Below are 20,382 nucleotides of genomic sequence, written 5' to 3' on the forward strand. Positions count from 1 at the left end.
AACAAGAATATATATAATAAAGTGGAAATGACATTGAAAGGTTTACCGATGATAAAGTGTAGCTTCTTTCTTCCTGAATAAGGTAAGACCCATCCCAGAGCATCAATTCATTCACACACTCTTATTAACTTCTGTACAACCTTGCAGCCGGGACAACAGGAAATAGCTATTTTTCATTTAGTACACACCCTTCCCCAGCTTTGCCCTATTGTTCGTATTCTGCACTAATGAAATCAGGATACTTGTCATTGTTTGGTTCTGCAATAAAAGTAACATAATAGAGAAATCTAAAAACTAAATTTCTGCATGTGCAGAGGGAAAATCTATACTTGATATACTAATCTAAAACTCACATCAAGTTAGAAAAGGCTCCTGTTCAAAATGAAAACCAGTCCGAAACCTTAGTTTTACACTAAAGGCATCACGTCTCCTCACGTGATGTTCTGGGCTAGACTCATTGCATAATATACATATTACTTTGCCCTACTGTATATTCCAGTGCTTATTTTCAAGAGATCCTGCATGGGAACCTGCCTGGTTGTCCTATGACCAGGTTGGCAGCAAGAGCCATGGGAGTAGCTGGAGGGGGGAGGGTAAAGCTGCCCCTAAATCAAATAAATAAATAAAAATTGAAATAATATTTGAAATGAAAATGCTCATTGTGGTCACTTGTACCACAGAGCAGTCATTCTTGCAGAGAGTAAAGACCTGGCTACTGTTGAAGATGACTGGAGCATCTCAATCGGCTATGCTTACTGAGCGTGCACAGAAAAACTATGGGGGCGAAAGGAGGAATTTGAGAAGGAAGTGCTGAAAAGGTTTTTGGCAAATCCAAGAAAGCTTGTTTTAGTTTATAGATTTAAAAATAAAATAAAATGGATAAAGGCATATTCCTTGTAATTTTGCAAAATATACTCGTTAATCTCATGAATGCAATTGTTTTTATTTATCGGTAACTTCCTAGTTTGCAAACTACTGAAGATTTGGACAGATTTTCCTGAGCGCTTGGGGTCAAAAGAAAGTAATTTAAAAGAGCTTTGTGGAGACATTTCATTCCGCATCTTGCTAGATAGAGCCAGACAGAGGAGGATGACAGGTGGATGTCCCCTGGATACGCCCATGGCAGCAGCCCCCTTAAACAGCGTTGAGAGAAATGCACTCGGCACATGCTTAGAGACACTCAGTACCTGCGTGCGACTGCATTGTGCCCAGGGGTGCCAACTTGAATAATATATTCTGGGGGCGGGGGGAGGCCCTGGTAAACCTGCATAATCGATCACATGATGGGGCGCACCCACAACATTTTAATAATAATAATAATAATAACAATAACAACAATAATAATTTATTATTTATACCCCGCCCATCTGGCTGAGTTTCCCCAGCCACTTTGGGCCGCAATGCCCATCAAACTTTTTTAGGGGAGGGGGCAGACCCCCTCAAATATCTTATTTTTTTGTAGGGGGGGGCGAAGGGACCTCGACGCCCTAGGAGTTAGCTCCTATGCCCGTGCCTTAGCGTAGGCGTAAATATATATATACTCCAAAGCGGGGATGCCAGCATCTCTCCCGTCGACCAGGCCCTGCATATTCTGAGGCAGGAAGGCAGACCAGCCGGCCTGCTGCTTCCCTCACGGCCGGCCGGGCTACGAATCCGGGAGCAGAGCCCTCGCGTCTGGAGAAGACCCGAGCCAGCCCTCCTCCCCGCCCGGCCTCCGCCCTCTCAGTCCGCCTGGCAACGGCTGGAACCGAGCCGGGCTTCGCGGCCGACGCGGAAGGGCGGAGCAGGCCGAGCCGGGCCGTGTGGGCCGCGGCTATGAGAGAGGGGCGTGCCTGAGGAGGTAGGCCTCGCCTGCGTGGCGGCCCGCGGAAGCGGCGCGCTGCTTTTGGGGTTTCAGCTGTGAGGGGAGAGGTGCTTGGGTGTGGGTGTCAAAGCAGAGGGCCCCGAGGACGACGCTTGAGGGAGGGAGTGAGGGGGCCTTTTAGCGTGGGCATAGCCAGGATTTTTGTTAAGGAGGGGACAGGCTTTTGTTACGGGGGGCGGGGGGGGCAGAACCTCATGTATTGATTTTGATTGATTTGGGGGGGGGGCAGCTGCCCCCCTTGGCTACACCCATGAGTTCCGGTAAGGATGGAAGTGTCAGAGTCAGGGCAGGGAGGTGGTGTATAGTACTGGGTCAGGGGTGCAAACTGCTCAGGCCCTCCCAAGAGTCCCCATTTCCCAGGGACAGACAGACACACACACAGAGAGAGAGATTCTCTCTATATTTTTAAGGGGGGGAATCTCAAAGCAGTTTATAATCTATATTAAAACATCAAATAAAACAACCCAAACATTACAAAACCAAGTCAAATATAAAGCACATGCACTTAGCCGGAAACTGAAATATTAAATGCAGTCTCTTGAAAAGTTAGAGAATCACAGAATTGTTGAGTTGGAAGGGACCCCGAGGGTCATCTAGTCTAACCCCCTGCAATGCAGGAAACTTTTTTTTCTTTTTTAAAATAATTTTTTTATTAGATTTTTCCACAATGATAACACAAACCACAAAGCAAAATGATACACAAAAACGGGGGGGAGGAGGAGGGGGAAGGAACAATAAACAGATAAACAATAACAACAAACTCAATTCTTCACAAATCTAACCTTTTAAGCATCTTGGTTGACTTGGTTAGCATTCTAAATCCTATTTATTTAATTATAACTTAGTTTAATCCTAGGCCTATTTCTTTCAAGTAATTTCTAATTTTTTATATTACAATATTTATTCAAATAGTCCTTAAATTTCCTCTAGTCCTCTTGTGCAATGCAGGAATCTCAACAAAAAGCAGCATTGTTGAGGGCCCCATCTCTGCGGTCGGTCCACTGCTAACACATCTGCCCCCGCCTCCTGGCCCTGTTCCTCCTCACTGTCACATCCTGCTCACCTGTCCCCGTTGAGAGAAGACAGAGCAGCTTCCTTCACTTGCCTTGTGCCTTCCCTCTGGGGCAGTGGTTCTCAACCTGCGGGTCCCCAGATGTTGTTGGACTACAACTCCCATCATCCCTGAGCTCTGGCCTTGCTAGCTAGGGGTGATGGGAGTTGTAGTCCAATAACATCTGGGGACCCACAGGTTGAGAAAGGCTGCTCTCGGGGAACAAGAGTGAGAAGTCAGCAGAGGGGTGAAGGAAGGAGGAGGTAAATCCATTCTGAAAAGGGGCCCATTTGGTGCATCTTGCCCAAGGAGCCCCTGAAGCTGGTCCTGTCATGTGTTTGTAAGTGTATAGCAATGACAGCTGATTTGCTCAGAATAAAATAGCAAGGGGTCTGGGTAACTGCACACTGTCAAATTCATATAGGCACAAAATTATATTTTATAGGATAGATGATGAAGAGGTTTGCTAAGCAGCTTCATTGTTCTGTCAGAACCTTCTTCACAGAACTGTGGCTGGTCTATATAATTGTCTTCTTTTTGCTAACAGTAAAAATAAATAAATACTTGGCTAAGCCTTTGGGGAAGGGTGATTGGGAATGACAGCCCATTATTTCTACTGTATTGAGCATGACGAGTAGTTACTGTTTTTAAGGTTAAGTTCATATGATGACTTCTATGGCTTTTAATTGCCAAGGTGTCCTGAGCTCTGATAGCAGGAAGGGCAAGGGAAACACGTATTAAATAAGCAAACAAACAATAAATTCTAGAAAATTGTTTCAGGAAACAAGCTCTGAAAAATTAGTTGAAGCTAGTGTGCCTTAAGAAGTGCTCCCATGACACCCAGTCTGGAACCCTTAGCTTCATGCATGCAAGGTGGCTTTTGGAATATGTGTGTAAAATAGCAGCTTTTCTTCCCCACCCAAGTCATGTAGCAATTTGTTTTTGAAACTGAGAGAACTTTTGAAAGAAGTTTGGGATATGTTAAGATGTCAATGGTTTTTTCCTTCTTTTTTTCCTTTAAACTTCCACTGGACAGGCCCAAGCTCCTGAACAGACCTAAAGTAATCTTTTGGTGTTTCCTGGAGTTTTTAATGGCACCTACAACAGACTCAGATAAAATATAAATCAGAATAGAAATTATTTGTTGTTGTGGCCATCCTGATCATTTGGGATCATCATGGTCAAACCATCACTACAAATAAATACAGGGGTACCTTGGTTTACAAACTTAATCAGTTCCGGAAGTCTGTTCTTAAACCAAAGCATTCTTAAACCAAGGTGTGCTTTCCCATAGCAGCGAGGGACTCAATTTACAAATAGAACACACTCAACAGGAAGCGAAACATGTTCTGCTTCCAAGGCAAAGTTCACAATCCAAAACACCTACTTCCAGGTTTACAGCATTCTTAATCCAAGTGGTTCATAAACTAAGCTGTTCTTAAACCAAACCTGTGTACATGGGATGCGGGTGGCGTGGTTTAAACCACAGAGCCTAGGGCTTGCTGATCAGAAGGTCGGCGGTTCGAATCCCCGTGACGGGGTGAGCTCCCATTGCTCGGTCCCTGCTCCTGCCAACCTAGCAGTTTGAAAGCAGGTCAAAGTGCAAGTAGGTACTGCTCTGGTGAGAAGGTAAATGGTGTTTCCGTGCGCTGCTCTAGTTCGCCAGAAGCAGCTTAGTCATGCTGGCCACATGACCTGGAAGCTGTCTGCAGACAAGCGCCTGCTCCCTCGGCCTATAGAGCGAGATGAGCGCCGCAACCCCAGAGTCATCCGCGACTGGACCTAACAGTCAGGGGTACCTTTACCTTTTTTACCACTGTATACATCCTATCCATGCTATACGGTATGTGCCTAGATACACCATTAAAAGTCAGTATTAGCCAATTGATACATATACCTGTATATCTTAAAATCCAAACCAAAGCACACGTTTCCATATTTCATTGATGATCAGATCTTTGCAGCCCACCATATTATCCTTGATGAACATTCTTCTTAGTTTTTGGGTAGCAACTGCAAATCTTGCCATGTTGTTTGTCACAAACTTATCAAGTCAGACAACAAATAAGTGATCTTCACTCAGTAGTCTGCTTCAGTCATCTTACATAACAATTCAAGAATATACTTAGCTCTCAGTTCAGAATACAAAGGACAATATAGTACATAATGGTATAGATCTTCAACTGCCACATATACAAAGCCGCTTTTCTACTGGGATTTTCCTATAGCATCCCTCTAAATATTCTGAGGGCATAGTCTGAAAACGCAGAGCCAGAAACGCCTACCTAAATGAGCAAATTGGTAAATCATACAGATAGTTCTCAAAGCCATGTGTGTCTTGCTGTTCTCATTAGGGAAGATTCAGGGTCTGGGACTTCTTCTCTGACTCCACCTCTCCCCTCCTCCTGCCCCAAACACACGCATGTCAGAAGAGGAAGATAAGAACATACCACAACATCCTGTACTGATGGCACTGCTGATCATTAATATGTGATTTTAAAAGGCCATTCATGATAGAATGGGTTTCCTGTGCTGTTTAATGTTTCTCAGATGTTCAGAATGGGCTGTGGTTGAAGACAGAGTGACGAGTCTAATAAACCACTGCTTCGATTTCATTAGGACAGACGTCATGAATTGTAACTGGATTTAAGAACCACCTAGATCTTGGTACAATGTGGGTTTCAGACGGATGTAAATGTGGCTGGATTTTTTTTATTTTTATTTTTTGGTGACAGTTGGGATGTAGTGACCCAGTGAACATTGTATTGAACTAGGCTGACAACTGAGTTTGTAGCAAGCCTTTCACATGCTCGTCTTGTCCAAAAGCAGAAGCTGATTGCGAAATGATGGTTGGGTATGGAAATAGGACAGGAATGAGGAAGCTGAATGTTGCATATGTAGGACTTAATGGTTGCTGAGTAAGCAGCAAGCTGCAAAATATGGCTGGTGGGTGGCTAGTTACTAATCGTGAAAGGAATAATAGGAGCTTGTGAGGAGCGATGGAAGAAAGGGAACAGTTTAAAATAAAAAAAAAGTGTGCATGTGAAATGCAGATGTTGTAACATTCTTCGTCTTTCTCTTTCATTAGATGAAGGTTATTAAACATTCTGAGGAGGTGCTGAAGGCAGCCCTGGTTTCCAAGGACACACAGCTTGCAAAACTTTATGAGAAGTTTAACCCTAAGGAGAAGTGTTTGCTAAATGAAGCATTTCGGCCAGGCAGTGTTCTTTTCAAGCCCATCACGCTGCATTCTGAGTCGGATTGGATCTCCTCACACCCAGAACCCACCCAGGATTTTGCACAGTTTTATCATGACCCTTGCAGAAAGACACCAACTCCCCAGAAAAATCGGATTTATGTTCAGCCCATTGGTAATGCTGCCTACAGAACCTTATGGCCAATAAAGCATGCTAACCAAGCTAGGCAGGTTCTTTAATGAGTCATTAAATAGGAACTAATTAAGCCGGGGGTTTTCAAGCTTTTCACCTTCAGGGAAGCCTTTTCACTTTGAACGGTCTGTGCCCATCTACCACAGAGCCCTTGGACATTGCAGCAGATATCACTCATATTTTGGGGTGCACTTGGTTGGCAAAGGACACCCGTGAAGCCTCACCATGTGCCTTATTGTATATCCAATCCTTTGAAGTCTAGAAAGTGTTTCATGACACATAGGAATTGGTAGATCGGGATGAGGTACATGAGAAGCATCGAAACCTAATTTTATATTGCATTTTATAAACCTTCACACACTTAGTTTTCATCAATACAATAGTCCTCTATCATTTACAGAACCTCTTGAAATCCCACTAGCGTTATTTGCTCATCACATACACATTTCAGATAGTCTGAAAATTTTCCCCAGTCTTCAATGAACTTTTGATCTTGTTGTTCCTGTTTCCATCTTTGGGCCAATAATATTCTCGCTGCTGTTACTGCATATTGGAAAAGTTTACAGTCCATTCTATTTATTTCATTTCCTACTATTCCTAAAAGAAAAGCCTCTGGTTTCTTAACAAACATATATTTCACCATCTTTTTCATCTCATTATATATCATTTCCCAGAAGCCCTTCACCTTCTTACAATCCCACGACATATGATAAAATGTTCCTTCTTTTTCTTTACATTTGTGAAAGGACTGTGAGCAAAATTGAGTTCTAGAATTGAAAACAAATTCCTAAGCTCAGAGTTTGCTTATAGTCACTCTCATTTATTCAAACTAATGTATATATTTTGCACATGGCTTTGCTTCTTGATGTTCTAGTAAAAAACAAGGTGGGCCACAAGCCTAAAGTCGTCCGACCTCTAGTTTGCACTGAGTGGTAGCAGTTCTCCAAGATTTCAGAGAGGAGTGTGCACTCTACTGCTGAGCAAAAGAACTTTAAAAAGGGTGTCCTAGTTATATAAGTGTAGTTCAAACTTTTGTTTACTTTGTTTAAAATTCCCACTGATATCAACAGACTTAAGTGTACAGGTATATCCCATTGCAATAAATTGAATTTAAGCATGTCTGCTGTGTTCTTGCATCATATATACAACCATAATTTTAACCTTCGCTACTTTTTGAGTGCTTGCCTTTGTAGAGTTTTTGCTTTTTGTATGCCATTAAAAAGGGAAAATCTAAATTTGACCCTCAGATAATGTTTCCTGGCTTTGATAGCCAGTTGTGACTGTGCTGGATAATTTTGCCAACACACCCCTTTTCACTTTTATCTCAGCCCCCCCACCCCGGCTTACTATTTGGAATGGCAGCCAAGACAATGTGGCTCTCCCTACCAAAATATGCAGGAGAGAAATATCGTGCCCAGTGGGATGTAAACAGACAGATAAACCGTGTACATGTTTACTCAGAAGTTCAGTGGGGCTTGCTGCCCAATAAATAAGTCTACATTTCTCTGCATTGTGAACCTTCTGCCCTATGACTTATTAAATGAGAGATAGCCAACATGGTGCCATCCAAATGTTAGACTACAACTTCCATTATCTCTGGCCTTTTCCTATGCTTACTTGGGCTTATGGGAGTTGTAGTCCAACAAAATCTAGAGGGCACCACGTTGGCCATTCCTGCATTAGATGGTCTTTGGCAAACCATTATCTCTCTGCCTTTGTTCCTCATTTTTAAAACAAGACTAATGGTGCACATCTCAGAGTCTTATTCTAAAGCCAGACAAGATAAATACTACAAATCATGGGATGTATTCAACTAAATTAATGTAGTAACTGAAGCCAGCACAATGATTCTCGCTAGCACAACATGACTCCCCCCCCCGCCTCCATGCCCTCCCCAAATCTGCTCAAAAGCATTGCAAGAACTTCTAAGACAGCACATCGGGGAGGGAGGAGAGGGAAGATTGTTCTTTTTCAAGCAGAAATGTTTGCATTTCTTTAGCACTATATTGAATGCAAACCCATATCTCATATTTTAAAATGGTACTATGTATACAATAGCTCTTCATGTAGTTTGAGGTGGGAGGGGGGCAGAACTATACAGCTGGAGCTATAACATGCTGCTTTTCTTCACTGTTTTTTTGGTAGGTTCTTTTGGAGATTCCAGAGTTAGCACAGATGTCTACATGAAATGGCTGAAGGATTACTGTGAAGCCTTTTACTACGGCTTGATTGTACGAATCCTAGGACCAGTGCCAGTTTCACACACAGGTTGCCCCTTTCGGATCAATGAAAACACACACAATCTGCAGATTCATGCAGGTATGAGCAGTGCTTTTTTTTCTTTTAAAAAATGTTTAGGGGTACTCTCATTTTCCTACTCATATTGAAATACTGCCCCTCAATGAGGCCAAACTTAGATTCACAAAATGTTTAGGGGTATGCGTACCCCTGCATCCGATTGGGACTTTCTCATGGTGTTAAATCAATTTTGCCAGTTCTGTGGGCTAGCTTATAAATCTCAGCTGTGTTAAAATAGCATTATGGCACTCTTTTTAGCAAGTAGGAACACTGAGAATTCTTACTCCTGAATGACTGGCTGTAATCAGAAAGCAAATGAGAAGGTACTCCAAAAGTCTTCAAACTCTCGTGGATTTTATGTCAGCTTCATGCATTGAGCCTTTGGGATTCTTCCGTGTGAGCCTGTCATTCCTCTGTGCAGTTCTTAACCATGAAGGCAAGAAGGGTGACCGGCGATTCACACCAGTTGCAAAGAGCAACACTTAGAAATATAAAACCTAGGAAGCTTCTTCAGATTTGAGAGTATTTCTCTGTCCAGCCCATTATAGCCTACTCTGACTGGCAGCTGCTCTTGTGTTTGTGATTTACAGTCCTATTCAGTACATGTATACTCAGGAATAAGCCATACTGAGTTAACTGGCTGTATAGGTTTGCTGCCTTAAAGCAGGAAAACAACACTGGAGGTTGAGAGGGTTAAATACCCTCTCCCCAAGAGCCATTCCATCTTGCTGTAGCTGCTTTCAACTTGAAAAATAAAGCGTAGAAGATTAGATGACAGGCCCCACAGCACCTAGCTTGGTCCACAGAATGCTTGTTTCAGTTAACCATAGCTAAGGCAAACCACAGTTTGTCTCAGTTCTGACATAATAGTAAACTCTACTTCGGTACAAGCAGAAGCAAAAACTTCCCAATGTTCTCCATGCCACATAAGGAGATGAAATGAAGAAGGGTGCACAGTTCTGTGACTCTCCCTGGCTTATTCACATAACAACAAACCATTACTTATTGCTACAGGGACTGTATTTGGCTGGATCTTATTCACATTAACTATAACTGTCTTAAAATCTGTTGTGTAGACTCTTGATAGTAGGCAAGAGTTATGACGGCTAGATTCCTTTTCAACTGAAAATTATTTATATCTGGAGGGAAATTCTGGCTGTGTCCTTCCCCATGCGCTATAGATAGAGGCCTGTGCGGAAACAAAATGGGAGAGTACAAAACTGCAGTTTCATTTGCTTAGTGGTAAACCGAGTGGTAGATTCGTTGGTTTTGCTGCTTTTCTCTGTGGAGAATGCTTAACTCGGTGGTAGGTAAAGGACATAGGTATCTGATATTCCTTTTGTACAGCATGGCTTAGCATTAAGACTCTCTAAAGCTGCTGGAAAATAGTGGGTTTGGGAACACCCCTCCCCTCCGCCAAAAGCAGTCTCTGGGCAATGTGCGTACAGGGCAATGTGTAGGCACAGGCCACAAGCAAGTGTGGAAAGCAAGTGTGTAGGCATAAGCTCTCAGCTGGCTGGTGCTTGAAGTGGGCGGCTGAAAGGAAACCATGACACTCACTTCTTGCTTCCCTCCAGCCCAGCCCAAGCCCAAGGAGAAGGCAGGCTCATCCTGTTGCCCTTCAGTCCTGAACGTTTCATGGAGCCTGGGCTGGAACCCAAGACAAATTTGCACGATGACTTCAGCGCTTACAAAGGGATGAGCAGAATTTGCCTCCCCTGGGTCAGAAGCATTCTAAATGCGGTAGGCTCAGTGGTTAGAGCGTGGTGTTGATAACACCAGGGTCGCAGGATCCATCCCCATGTGGGACAGCTGCCTATTCCTGCATTGCAGGGGGTTGGACTAGATATCCTCAGGGTCCCTTCCAACTCTACAGCCCTATGATTGTAAGCCATCACAGGGACTTGAGAGCTTTCAGATCCTGGGCCTTCTTCCATCAAGCCAAAAAAAAAACACTTCCAAAAGCGAGGAGACATACTGGAGGGCACAATAAAGGAAATCTCTTTGCCCTGCTCTCTCCCATAGGTTTTCCCCCCCTGTATATCTCTACTTATTATCATTGCAAATGTCACATTAATTTTAATAGAACTAGATAGCTCCAAAAGCCATCTGGAATTCTGGGTTATGCTGTCACTGTTTTAGAGCATTTACAATCTCCTGTCCTTTTGCTTCTGCTGAGAGAGACCTACGTCTGTTGTTCATACAGGTCACCTCTTGAGTTACCTAAAGAAAAAAAAGCCAAAGGATGCTTTTTGTATTGTGGGAGTAACCATGATAGATCTTTACCCAAAGGACTCCTGGAATTTCGTCTTTGGCCAAGCCTCCTTGACTGAAGGGATATACATTGTTTATTGCTTTATCAAGTCATCAAGACTATAACTTTAATTTGACTATGACTTTAATTTGATAATGAGCTTCTGTCTTTGCACAAAACATCAGTACAGTGGTACCTCGGGTTACAAACACCTCGGGTTACAGACTCCGCTGACCCGGAAGTAGTACCTCAGGTTAAGAACTTTACCTCAGGATGAGAACAGAAATTGTGCGGCGGTGGCAGCGGGAGGCCCCATTAGCTAAAGTAGTACCTCAGGTTAAGAACAGTTTCAGGTAAGAACAGACCTCCGGAACAAATTAAGTTGGTAACCAGAGGTACCACTGTAAAACTGACTACAAGCCAACTATTTTTTGAGCAGTGGGGCTGCTCCAGAAGTGCGCTTTTTATTTTGGTATATGTATTTATATATTAAAATACAACACACATTGAGGAGAAAGCATTTCTTATTTATCAGTGCACATGATGCGGAAGAAAGAAAGCTTTGAAAATTGAGGCTGCTTCTGAGGGAGCTGTGCTGCACATCCTGTTCCGCTGCCAACCCTGTGTAGTCAGTGTTAAACTTTGCCACAGATGGAATTCAGATTGGCATCTTTCCTTCTGGCAAGCTGAAGTCCAACTCTGAAGCTGCAGTCATCCCACTCGAGGACAGGGTGTGATGCATGACTGCATGGCCATGATAGCAGAGCTTAGCTTGTGAGAATGAAGGATGTCCTCCACACAGCACAGAGCCTTCTGGAATAGATTAATGGCATTATTTACTCACACAGGATCCTAGAAGCCTTTGTGCAGATCCAGCATGGCTCTGACTATGTAGATGAGGAGTCAGAAACCTGTGGCTCTCCAGCCATCATCCCTGACCATTGGCCTTCTTGGCTAGGGCTGTTGGGGGTTGAGTTTCTCCACAATCTGATGTACATCGTTCCCTACCTTCCCAGCCTTTGAATGGCGGAGCCAGCCTCTTCACATTTAAGGCACTGGCAGTAACTATAAGTAAGCTGAACAGAAACTTTTAAGGCCCCATGCTAGTATGAACCTGCAATGAATATGGCTGTGCAGATTGTTGTGAAATTCCTGCTGGTTTGTGCCTGCACTAGAGCAACTGGGCTTTTCCTTCCTATCCCATCCGGACAGTGGATTTCAAACCGGAGATGATAGATGTTTCTGCAGAATTTCCAGCTTGGTGTTGTGAAAATGAATTATTCTTTTGAAAAGGTTCTGCTGGGTTCTTTCGATTCAATAAAGGTCCAATAAACAGTGCAGAGGGAGGGAGGATTTGCAAGAGGGTTGCAGTACATCTCTTGACCACAGAGGGGTGGCAATAGCACATACAAAACAGTTTTAGAATGAAGTCTCCTGTGCTGTCTAGGACAGTAGGGCATTCTGGACCATGAGGATAAAACTAGGCAAGATTGGATCTCTTCTCATTTTTGCAAAAAGCAACTCGGGGGACAACAACACTCAGATATAGATATAGATGTCAGGGATATCCATTTCCTCCTGTATCATTTTCATGATAAAACCTACCACCCCCTTCCTGAAACTCTGACCTTTGCAACACACCACCTTGAGGTGTGCTAAGGAACAACAGCGCTTACCAAGTTCAGAGGAGGGCCATACAAATCTATGCAAAATACAAATTTCCTTTGAGTGCGATGAAGTGGTTTGAGTTTTGAGCAAGTCATTTCCCTAAGGTAAGAGGAGAGTGGCCAGATTCAGAAGAGGGCTGGACTCCTGCAACTTTATTAGTCACACACGAGAGACCATTTCAGTAGGAAATTCAGTAATGCAAGTACACTTGCTAAAACTCCCATCTCTACACAAACTATTAAAAGTGCAGGAGGCCTGTCCTCCCTTCACCTGACTCCCTTAACTCTTACATGACAGTAATGAGCTCCTTAGAGGAAGGGTAGGGGTAGGATTCAAATGGGACGCGGGTGGCGCTGTGGGTAAAAGCCTCAGCGCCTACGACTTGCCAATCGCATGGTTGGCGGTTCAAATCCCCGCGGCGGGGTGTGCTCCCGTCGTTCGGTCCCAGCGCCTGCCAACCTAGCAGTTCAAAAGCACCCCCGGGTGCAAGTAGATAAATAGGGACTGCTTACCAGCGGGAAGGTAAACGGCGTTCCGTGTGCTGCGCTGGCTCGCCAGATGCAGCTTGTCACGCTGGCCACGTGACCCGGAAGTGTCTGTGGACAGCGCTGGCTCCCGGCCTATAGAGTGAGATGAGCGCACAACCCTAGAGTCTGGCAAGACTGGCCCGTACGGGCGGGGGTACCTTTACCTTTAGGATTCAAATGTAAAAATAAAATAAAAATGCTATCCATCAACTTGCTTGAAGCAAGTTGCAGCTAAAGGTGGGTGCTGCAGTGGGGTTGCAGTTCTGTGGTTACTCCCAGCCCCACCCATGCTTTCTCAGCCTGACCTTAGTCGTACATGTTCCATTCCCACAGCAAACTTGGAATTCAAATTAGAGATGACTGCTGTGAAGCCACAGCTGGCCCCAGGAGTTCTAGGGAGACCTTAGGACCTTATGAAGCTCACGTGTCTGAGCAAGAACATTTTTGTAGCTGGACTGATCTCAACAGGGGCCTATGGGTAAGTTTCCCCCATGTCACTTCTAGGTGGAAGAGGGGAGGAAGCCTCATTTCTGACTTTCTAGAAGTATTGTACTTGCTTTTCCAGTAGTATATTCAGCATTTTGGTGCTATTACCCTGTCACCACAGCCGCCTGCCCTTCGTGGGAGTCTTAATTTGATTTCCTCTTTGCATTGTTAAGGAATGGGGATCTTCAGCTTTGCCAGGTATGACAGCGACTTTTACACTGCAAACTACAAAGGCACACTGAAGACTACAAAGAAGCTTCCTCCATCTGACTATTCCGTGTTTGATGGCTACTATACCCCTGAGATCACAAGCAAGCTGCTTCTGAGGTCCTGCAAAGTGGGTGTGCTTCAGATTCCTGGCACTACATTTCCACATCTAAATGAAATTGTGTTTTAGTCACATTTCCTTTAATTCTTTAATTAATTTCCTTTAATACTTTAATTCCGTTAAAGTAAGTGGACTTGACACTGTTTATTTATTTTACTTCTTTAAGGCCATTTCTATACTCCATATATATATATATATATATATATATATATATATATATATATATATGCAGGTTTTGGTGTCCTCGGGTGTCTTCCCGTGTAAAAGTTGGGGTGTCTAGGCGACGTTTCGACGAGGTCTCACTCGTCATCTTCAGGCTGGTGCTTTCGGCTTCTTGTTACTGGAACAGAGCAGGATCTCAGTGTTTGAGTTCCTATAAATACTGTTGAGGGGGTGTGGTGTATAGCCTCCAATGTTCTGGGCAGAGAGGAAGTTCCCAGGCTAGTGTGCCTTTTCTTCTTTTGTTCCTTAATTACTTGAGGGATATCTTGAGTGATTTCTTGAGTGATATCCTGAGTACCACTTAGGTGGGTCATTAGGTGTGGATTAGTTGCTAAAGTCTTTGTGTCTTGACCTCTTGAACTTTGTGAAGAGTTTTTCTGAGAAGATGGCTGTACTGCACTTAGTTGTGCTCTGGCTTGGCTTCGTGTATAGGGGCGAGCTGTGGTTTTGTGGCCTGTGTCAGCCAGATCTGTGTAGGGATTGCAGGGGGGTGCAGCATCCGGAGGTGCCACCATGGTTTGGCTACTGGATGGTGTCTGTAATTTATCTGTGGAGAGGGTCTGGGTTTGGGTCTGGTGTGGTTGATTGGTGATGGCGTTCTGTGTGCCTCTGGATCTGGTGTCAGTTTTTGTGGGGAGGGCTAATTTCCAGATGTCTGGCAAGCGGGATGTGTCGTCACGCTTGTTCATGTTGTGAGGGTGTTTCTCTATCTCGATGGCTTCCATGATTATTCTCTTGTGGTGATGTTCCATGTTAAAGAGCAATTTGGAATCTGCAAAATTAATTTCGTGTCCTGTTTCTTTCATGTGTTGGAAAAGAGAGGAAGTTTTTTCTTCTTTTTTGACGGCATTCTTGTGTTCTGCGATACGTGCATTTATTCGTCTGTTTGTTTGTCCAATGTACGTGGCTGGGCAGACTTTGCAGGGTATTTCATAGACCCCTTGGTTTTCCAACTGGATTTTATCCTTGGGGTTTCTGAGGATATTGGCTATTTTTTGGTTGGTGCAAAAGGCTGTTTTGATATTGTGTTTATGGAGGATTTTGCTAATTTTATCTGTAGTGCCCTTGATATAAGGAAGGAGGGCCATGCCATTGTTTTCTTCTGTGTCTTGGTTTTTGGGGGGTGTTTCTTTTTGGATTAGCTTCGTAACCCTGTTTTGCTGGTATCCATTGGCAATTAACACATTTGAGAGATTCTGTAACTCAGTTGTCAAGTGGTCTTTGTCAGCCAGGCGTTTGGTTCTGGAGATGAGAGTCTTGGCTACGGAGTTTATTTGTGCAGGGTGGTGGTGTGATTGTGCATGTAAGTAGCGGTTGGTGTGTGTTTTTTTCCGGTAGATAGTGTGTCCTAGGGAGCCATCAGGTTTTTTGTAGATTAGGACGTCAAGGAAGGGAAGTTGGTTGTTGGCTTCTATTTCCATAGTGAATTGTATTTTGGGGTGTAGGCTGTTGAGATGTGTGAGGAAGCTATCCAGTTTTTCCTTCCCGTGTGGCCAAATTACAAAGGTGTCGTCAACATATCTGAGCCAAAGTTTGGGTTTGTGTTCTGACTTGTCTAAAGCATTGGTTTCAAAGTGTTCCATGTACAGGTTTGCGATGACCGGACGAGTGAGACCTCGTCGAAACGTCGCCTAGACACCCCAACTTTTACACGGGAAGACACCCGAGGACACCAAAACCTGCATTCCTGTACCCGTGAAAATCTACGAAAGCAAATATATATATATATATATATATATATATATATATATATATATATATATAAAGGCATAGGTAAAGGTAAAGGTACCCCTGCCCGTACGGGCCAGTCTTGACAGACTCTGGGGTTGTGCGCCCATCTCACTTAAGAGGCCAGGGGCCAGCGCTGTCCGGAGACACTTCCGGGTCACGTGGCCAGCGTGACATCGCAGCTCTGGCGAGCCAGAGCCGCACACGGAAACACCGTTTACCTTCCCGCTGGTAAGCGGTCCCTATTTATCTACTTGCACCCGGAGGTGCTTTCGAACTGCTAGGTTGGCAGGCGCTGGGACCGAGCAGCGGGAGCGCACCCCGCCGCAGGGATTCGAACCGCCAACCTTTAAAAGGCATACAACCACAAAAAAAAATATTTGTTGCTGGCAGTAAACCAAAATGATGATATACAGTAATCCCAGTTTTGTCACATCACTGTGGCTTGATGGCCTAGCCCTAGCAAGGGAGTATTTGGATCTAGAATAACAAACTGGATGTTTAGCAGAGCTCCAGAAAAATACATGATTTATTTATTTAGTCTTATTAGGAGTTCGACATTTCTGTCTTGTGTGTGGTGTTTGGGAGGCTCATGTTGCTTGGATGTGCTGCTTTACTTTGGCTACACGAAACCTCTCAGAATAGGCCGCTCAGTTCACCTCCCTCTTAAGGCAATGAAGCTCATCCACCCTGCTTTCCCTCAGGATAACCCATTGTTTAACACTGATTTGGAACAAATGTCAATTGGACTTTCCCCCCTGCAGATTGGTGTTTGTTCCGATTCAGCAGTAAACTGGGGGTTTTCTCGGGGAAAGCGGTAGGGCAAATGAAGAACTGCTCAGACCCATGCCTAGAAATTGTGGGATAAGCGGAAGCACGGACGAACCTGTAGTCAGCTCACAGTTAACTGTTTTTGTTTAACTGGGAAGCAGATGTGGCTGGAGCTCTGCATAAGCAAGCCTTTCCTGTGGAAGCTACTGTGCGCAGGATACATAAACTGTTTTTGTTGGGGAAGTGAAAATATCAAGTTTTGTTTTGGGAGGGTTTATTGCGTAATGCAGGGACGCAGGTGGCGCTGTGGGTTAAAGCCTCAGCGCCTAGGGCTTGCCGATCGAAAGGTCGGCGGTTCGAATCCCTGCGGCGGGGTGCGCTCCCGCTGCTCGGTCCCAGCGCCTGCCAACCTAGCAGTTCGAAAGCACCTCCGGGTGCAAGTAGATAAATAGGGACCGCTTACCAGCGGGAAGGTAAACGGCGTTTCCGTGTGCAGCTCTGGCTCACCAGATGCAGCTTTGTCACGCTGGCCACGTGACCCGGAAGTGTCTCCGGACAGCGCTGGCCCCTGGCCTCTTAAGTGAGATGGGCGCACAACCCCAGAGTCTGTCAAGACTGGCCCGTACGGGCAGGGGTACCTTTACCTTTTATTGCGTAATGCTCTGCGTAACAGCAAGTTCAAGTTCCCTGAAAGAGCAAGAATTTTATCACCGTTAAGTGTATACCTTGTCTTGGAAAAGAGCTAACAATACAGTACTTATTATTGATTGATTGATTGATTGATTGATTGATTGTGCCTCTCCCACCTGACTGGGTCGCCCCAGCCACTCTGGGCAGCTTCCAATATATATATAGAAACATCATACATTAAAAAGCTTCCCTATCCTATATGTAGTGCCACGGGGAATGTCAGGTCCTTAGAACACACGCTCCAATTGTTCCTTGTTTCATTTGGTCCTGTGTTTCAGACCCTGACTCACGAGATTGGGCACATCTTTGGGCTGCATCACTGCCAGTGGTTAGAATGCATCATGCAGGGCTCCAACCATTTGGAGGAATCGGACCGACGCCCATTGGACCTTTGCCCCATTTGTCTGCGCAAGCTACAGTCTGCCCTTGGCTTCAACATTCTGGAAAGATACAAGGTACAAAAAGATTGCCATTCAGGTTGGAGAATCCATCCTTTTTGCCTTTTACTCTAAAACTAAACATGGGCAAGTGTTACCCCACAGTAGGAACTACTACAGGCTGCTCTCAACTTATGGGTTGGGGGTGTGTACATTTAATGTAGCTTTTGATTTTACATCTCATTTGTATTTAACAGATAAAGTATTTTTTGCTTATTTATTGTACACCACACAGAGAACTTTTTTATGGGACAGCATAACAATGTTGAAAATGAAATAACTTAAGAGACGAGTTATCACTTTCTCCTCTGTGACCCCCATCCCACACTGCCTCCTTGTACAAACAACCCTGTACAGATTGTGAGATTAGATTGTTGAGGATTCTCAGTCCTCAACCCAGATCCACCCTAGATTTTGAGAGGTGAATGTCAATAAGCCACTGAACTGCTTAAGAACTGGTTATATTTTAACACACTATTTTCTTTATGAGGAGATAAATCCACAGATCTGCCACACACAGCCTGAAGAAATATTTCTTTGTGTTTCTTCTGCTACGGTTTGTTTCTTTGCTTCTCTTTGTCTTCTTATCTTCAACAAATAAAAGCACAAATAAACTGAAAGGCCCTGGAGAAAGCTGTGGTCAAAAAGAATGCACAAAAGAAGTCATTGTTGGTGCATAATCATGGTTCCATGCCAAACCAATTGGTTTATCTTAACTGTTTATTTTATTTGACACGACCATTTTATATAAGACTTTTAGTTAGTGTTTGGCTTTCTCCTAGGCACTGCAGAAATGGATGGAGGAAGAAGCTACTGGAACAGAAGAAGGGCTTAGCAGTGAAGCAAGGCCAAGTTTGCAGAAACCTTTGGAAGCATTTAAAGAAAGCTATGACTGGATTTCCAAATGCCTAGAAGTTCTACAGAAGTAAAATCCTTTGGGGTGTAGGTAATGTTAAAGTGAACACTCTTATTTCAGTGGTGGGCAGCTGCTAAAATATGAGATGATGATGAACGAATGAATGATTTGTTTAGTTCTTTCGTTAGAAACTAAACAACTTGTCCTTAAAGGTTTAGTGAGTTTATTTTGTGAGCAAGGTTTCCCCTTGCTACTTACTTTAATTCTTTGTTCTGAGCTATCAGAGAAAACTCTATAAAACATTTCAAAATACTTCAGCTACGTTGAAATCCAAAGAACTAACACCAGAGATTCATACTTGTCCCCCTTTTGATTGGCAGTCTTACCAATATCTACCTGCAGGACAGTTGTGTAACATTTACATACCTTGAAAACCTGGAATTCTAAAACAAGCAATGGCTCTTTGGCACAGAGTAATGTACACAACTTTTTTTTAATCAGGGAACATTCATACAATATAGATGGATCAAGTAAACCTTAGCTTTTCATTGCCTCAGTTCTGTGAGTTACCTATTATAAAGCTAAAAGTCAGGAACAGTGAGGTTTCAGCAGCAATATCCATTGAAATCAGCATTTAGTTTCAAATGAATGTTTATGAGGATTGATGTGTCCATCATCTGAAGGTAGTGGGAATTTTCCTTAAGATGAGTAGACTGAACAGACAACACTGCCTGTCTTGAATCCGTTAAACTAAAACATACAGGTACATAGTTTTTAGCTATGCAATCAATTTAAATTCTCTAATAGTTGGAGTTGTTCAGAGAGTTAAGGATTATTTTTACTTATATGAAAGATTCATAGTCCACCCTTCATTGTTAATATTATTTATTTGTTTGTTTGTTTGTTTTACCCCGCCCATCTGGCTGGGTTTCCACAGCTACTCTGGGTGGCTTCCAACAAAAGATTAAAAATACATTAAAACATCAGTCATTAAAAACTTCCCTAAACAGGGCTGCTTTCAGATGTCTTCTAAACATCAGAGAGTTGTCTATTTCTTTGACATCTGATCAGAGGGCGTTCCACAGGGCGGGTGCCACTACAGAGAAGGCCCTCTGACTGGTTCCCTGTTTGATTTGTGCTCTATAATACAAACTCTATAAAAATTCTTTTTAAAAAAGCATTAAACCATTTCTATTAATTTTACAAATAGTATTCCAAAATTAGATTGGGTCACAATTCAGGGAAAGCCTTCTTGAACAAAAAGATCCTCAACAGCTGAGATCTGTCTGATCTCAGCTGGTAACCAATTCCAAAGGGCTGGAGCAGCAACACTAAAAGCCCTATTTCTAGTACAAAGTAGCGCACTTCTGGGGCATGTGGTGCTCTCTGCAGTGGCTTATCTGAGCAGCACCCAGCAGGGATATACAGTGGTACCTCGGGTTAAGAACTTAATTCATTCTGGAGGTCCGTTCTTAACCTGAAACTGTTCTTAACCTGGGGTACCACTTTAGCTAATGGGGTCTCCTGCTGCCGCCGCACGATTTCTGTTCTCATCCTGAAGCAAAGTTCTTAACCCAAGGTACTATTTCTGGGTTAGTGGAGTCTGTAACCTGAAGCGTCCGTAACCCGGGGTACCACTGTATGGGCAAGATAGGGTTCAGCTATAACAGATCAAAAAAGGGACGAGGGTGACGCTGTGGGTTAAACCAGAGAGCCTAGGACTTGCCAATCAGAAGGTCGGCGGTTCGAACCCCCACGACGGGGTGAGCTCCCATTTTTCGGTCCCAGCTCCTGCCAACCTAGCAGTTCGAAA

At 43.8% G+C, this 20,382-nt stretch overlaps 1 protein-coding gene across 4 annotated transcripts; it reads left to right on the forward strand.

Annotated features, from left to right (window-relative positions):
- The first annotated feature begins 1,161 nt into the window (after nucleotides 1–1,161).
- AMZ2 (archaelysin family metallopeptidase 2) lies at nucleotides 1,162–18,650 on the forward strand. 4 transcript variants are annotated; one of them, XM_081899854.1, is made up of 7 exons: nucleotides 1,162–1,258; nucleotides 6,004–6,286; nucleotides 8,450–8,623; nucleotides 10,809–10,934; nucleotides 13,708–13,874; nucleotides 17,555–17,731; nucleotides 18,496–18,650. In XM_081899854.1, the coding sequence occupies exons 2-7, from the start codon at nucleotides 6,004–6,006 to the stop codon at nucleotides 18,640–18,642; spliced, it is 1,074 nt and encodes a 357-aa protein (XP_081755980.1). In that variant the 5' UTR covers nucleotides 1,162–1,258; the 3' UTR covers nucleotides 18,643–18,650. The 4 variants fall into 4 exon arrangements, with proteins under 4 accessions (XP_081755980.1, XP_081755979.1, XP_081755982.1 ...); XM_081899853.1 differs by lacking the exon at nucleotides 1,162–1,258 and adding an exon at nucleotides 1,488–1,840; XM_081899855.1 differs by lacking the exon at nucleotides 1,162–1,258 and adding an exon at nucleotides 2,105–2,124.
- The last annotated feature ends 1,732 nt before the right edge of the window (nucleotides 18,651–20,382 follow it).

This window comes from Podarcis melisellensis (assembly GCF_964234715.1).
Source record: "Podarcis melisellensis genome assembly, chromosome: 2".
Classification (NCBI taxonomy): domain Eukaryota; kingdom Metazoa; phylum Chordata; class Lepidosauria; order Squamata; family Lacertidae; genus Podarcis; species Podarcis melisellensis.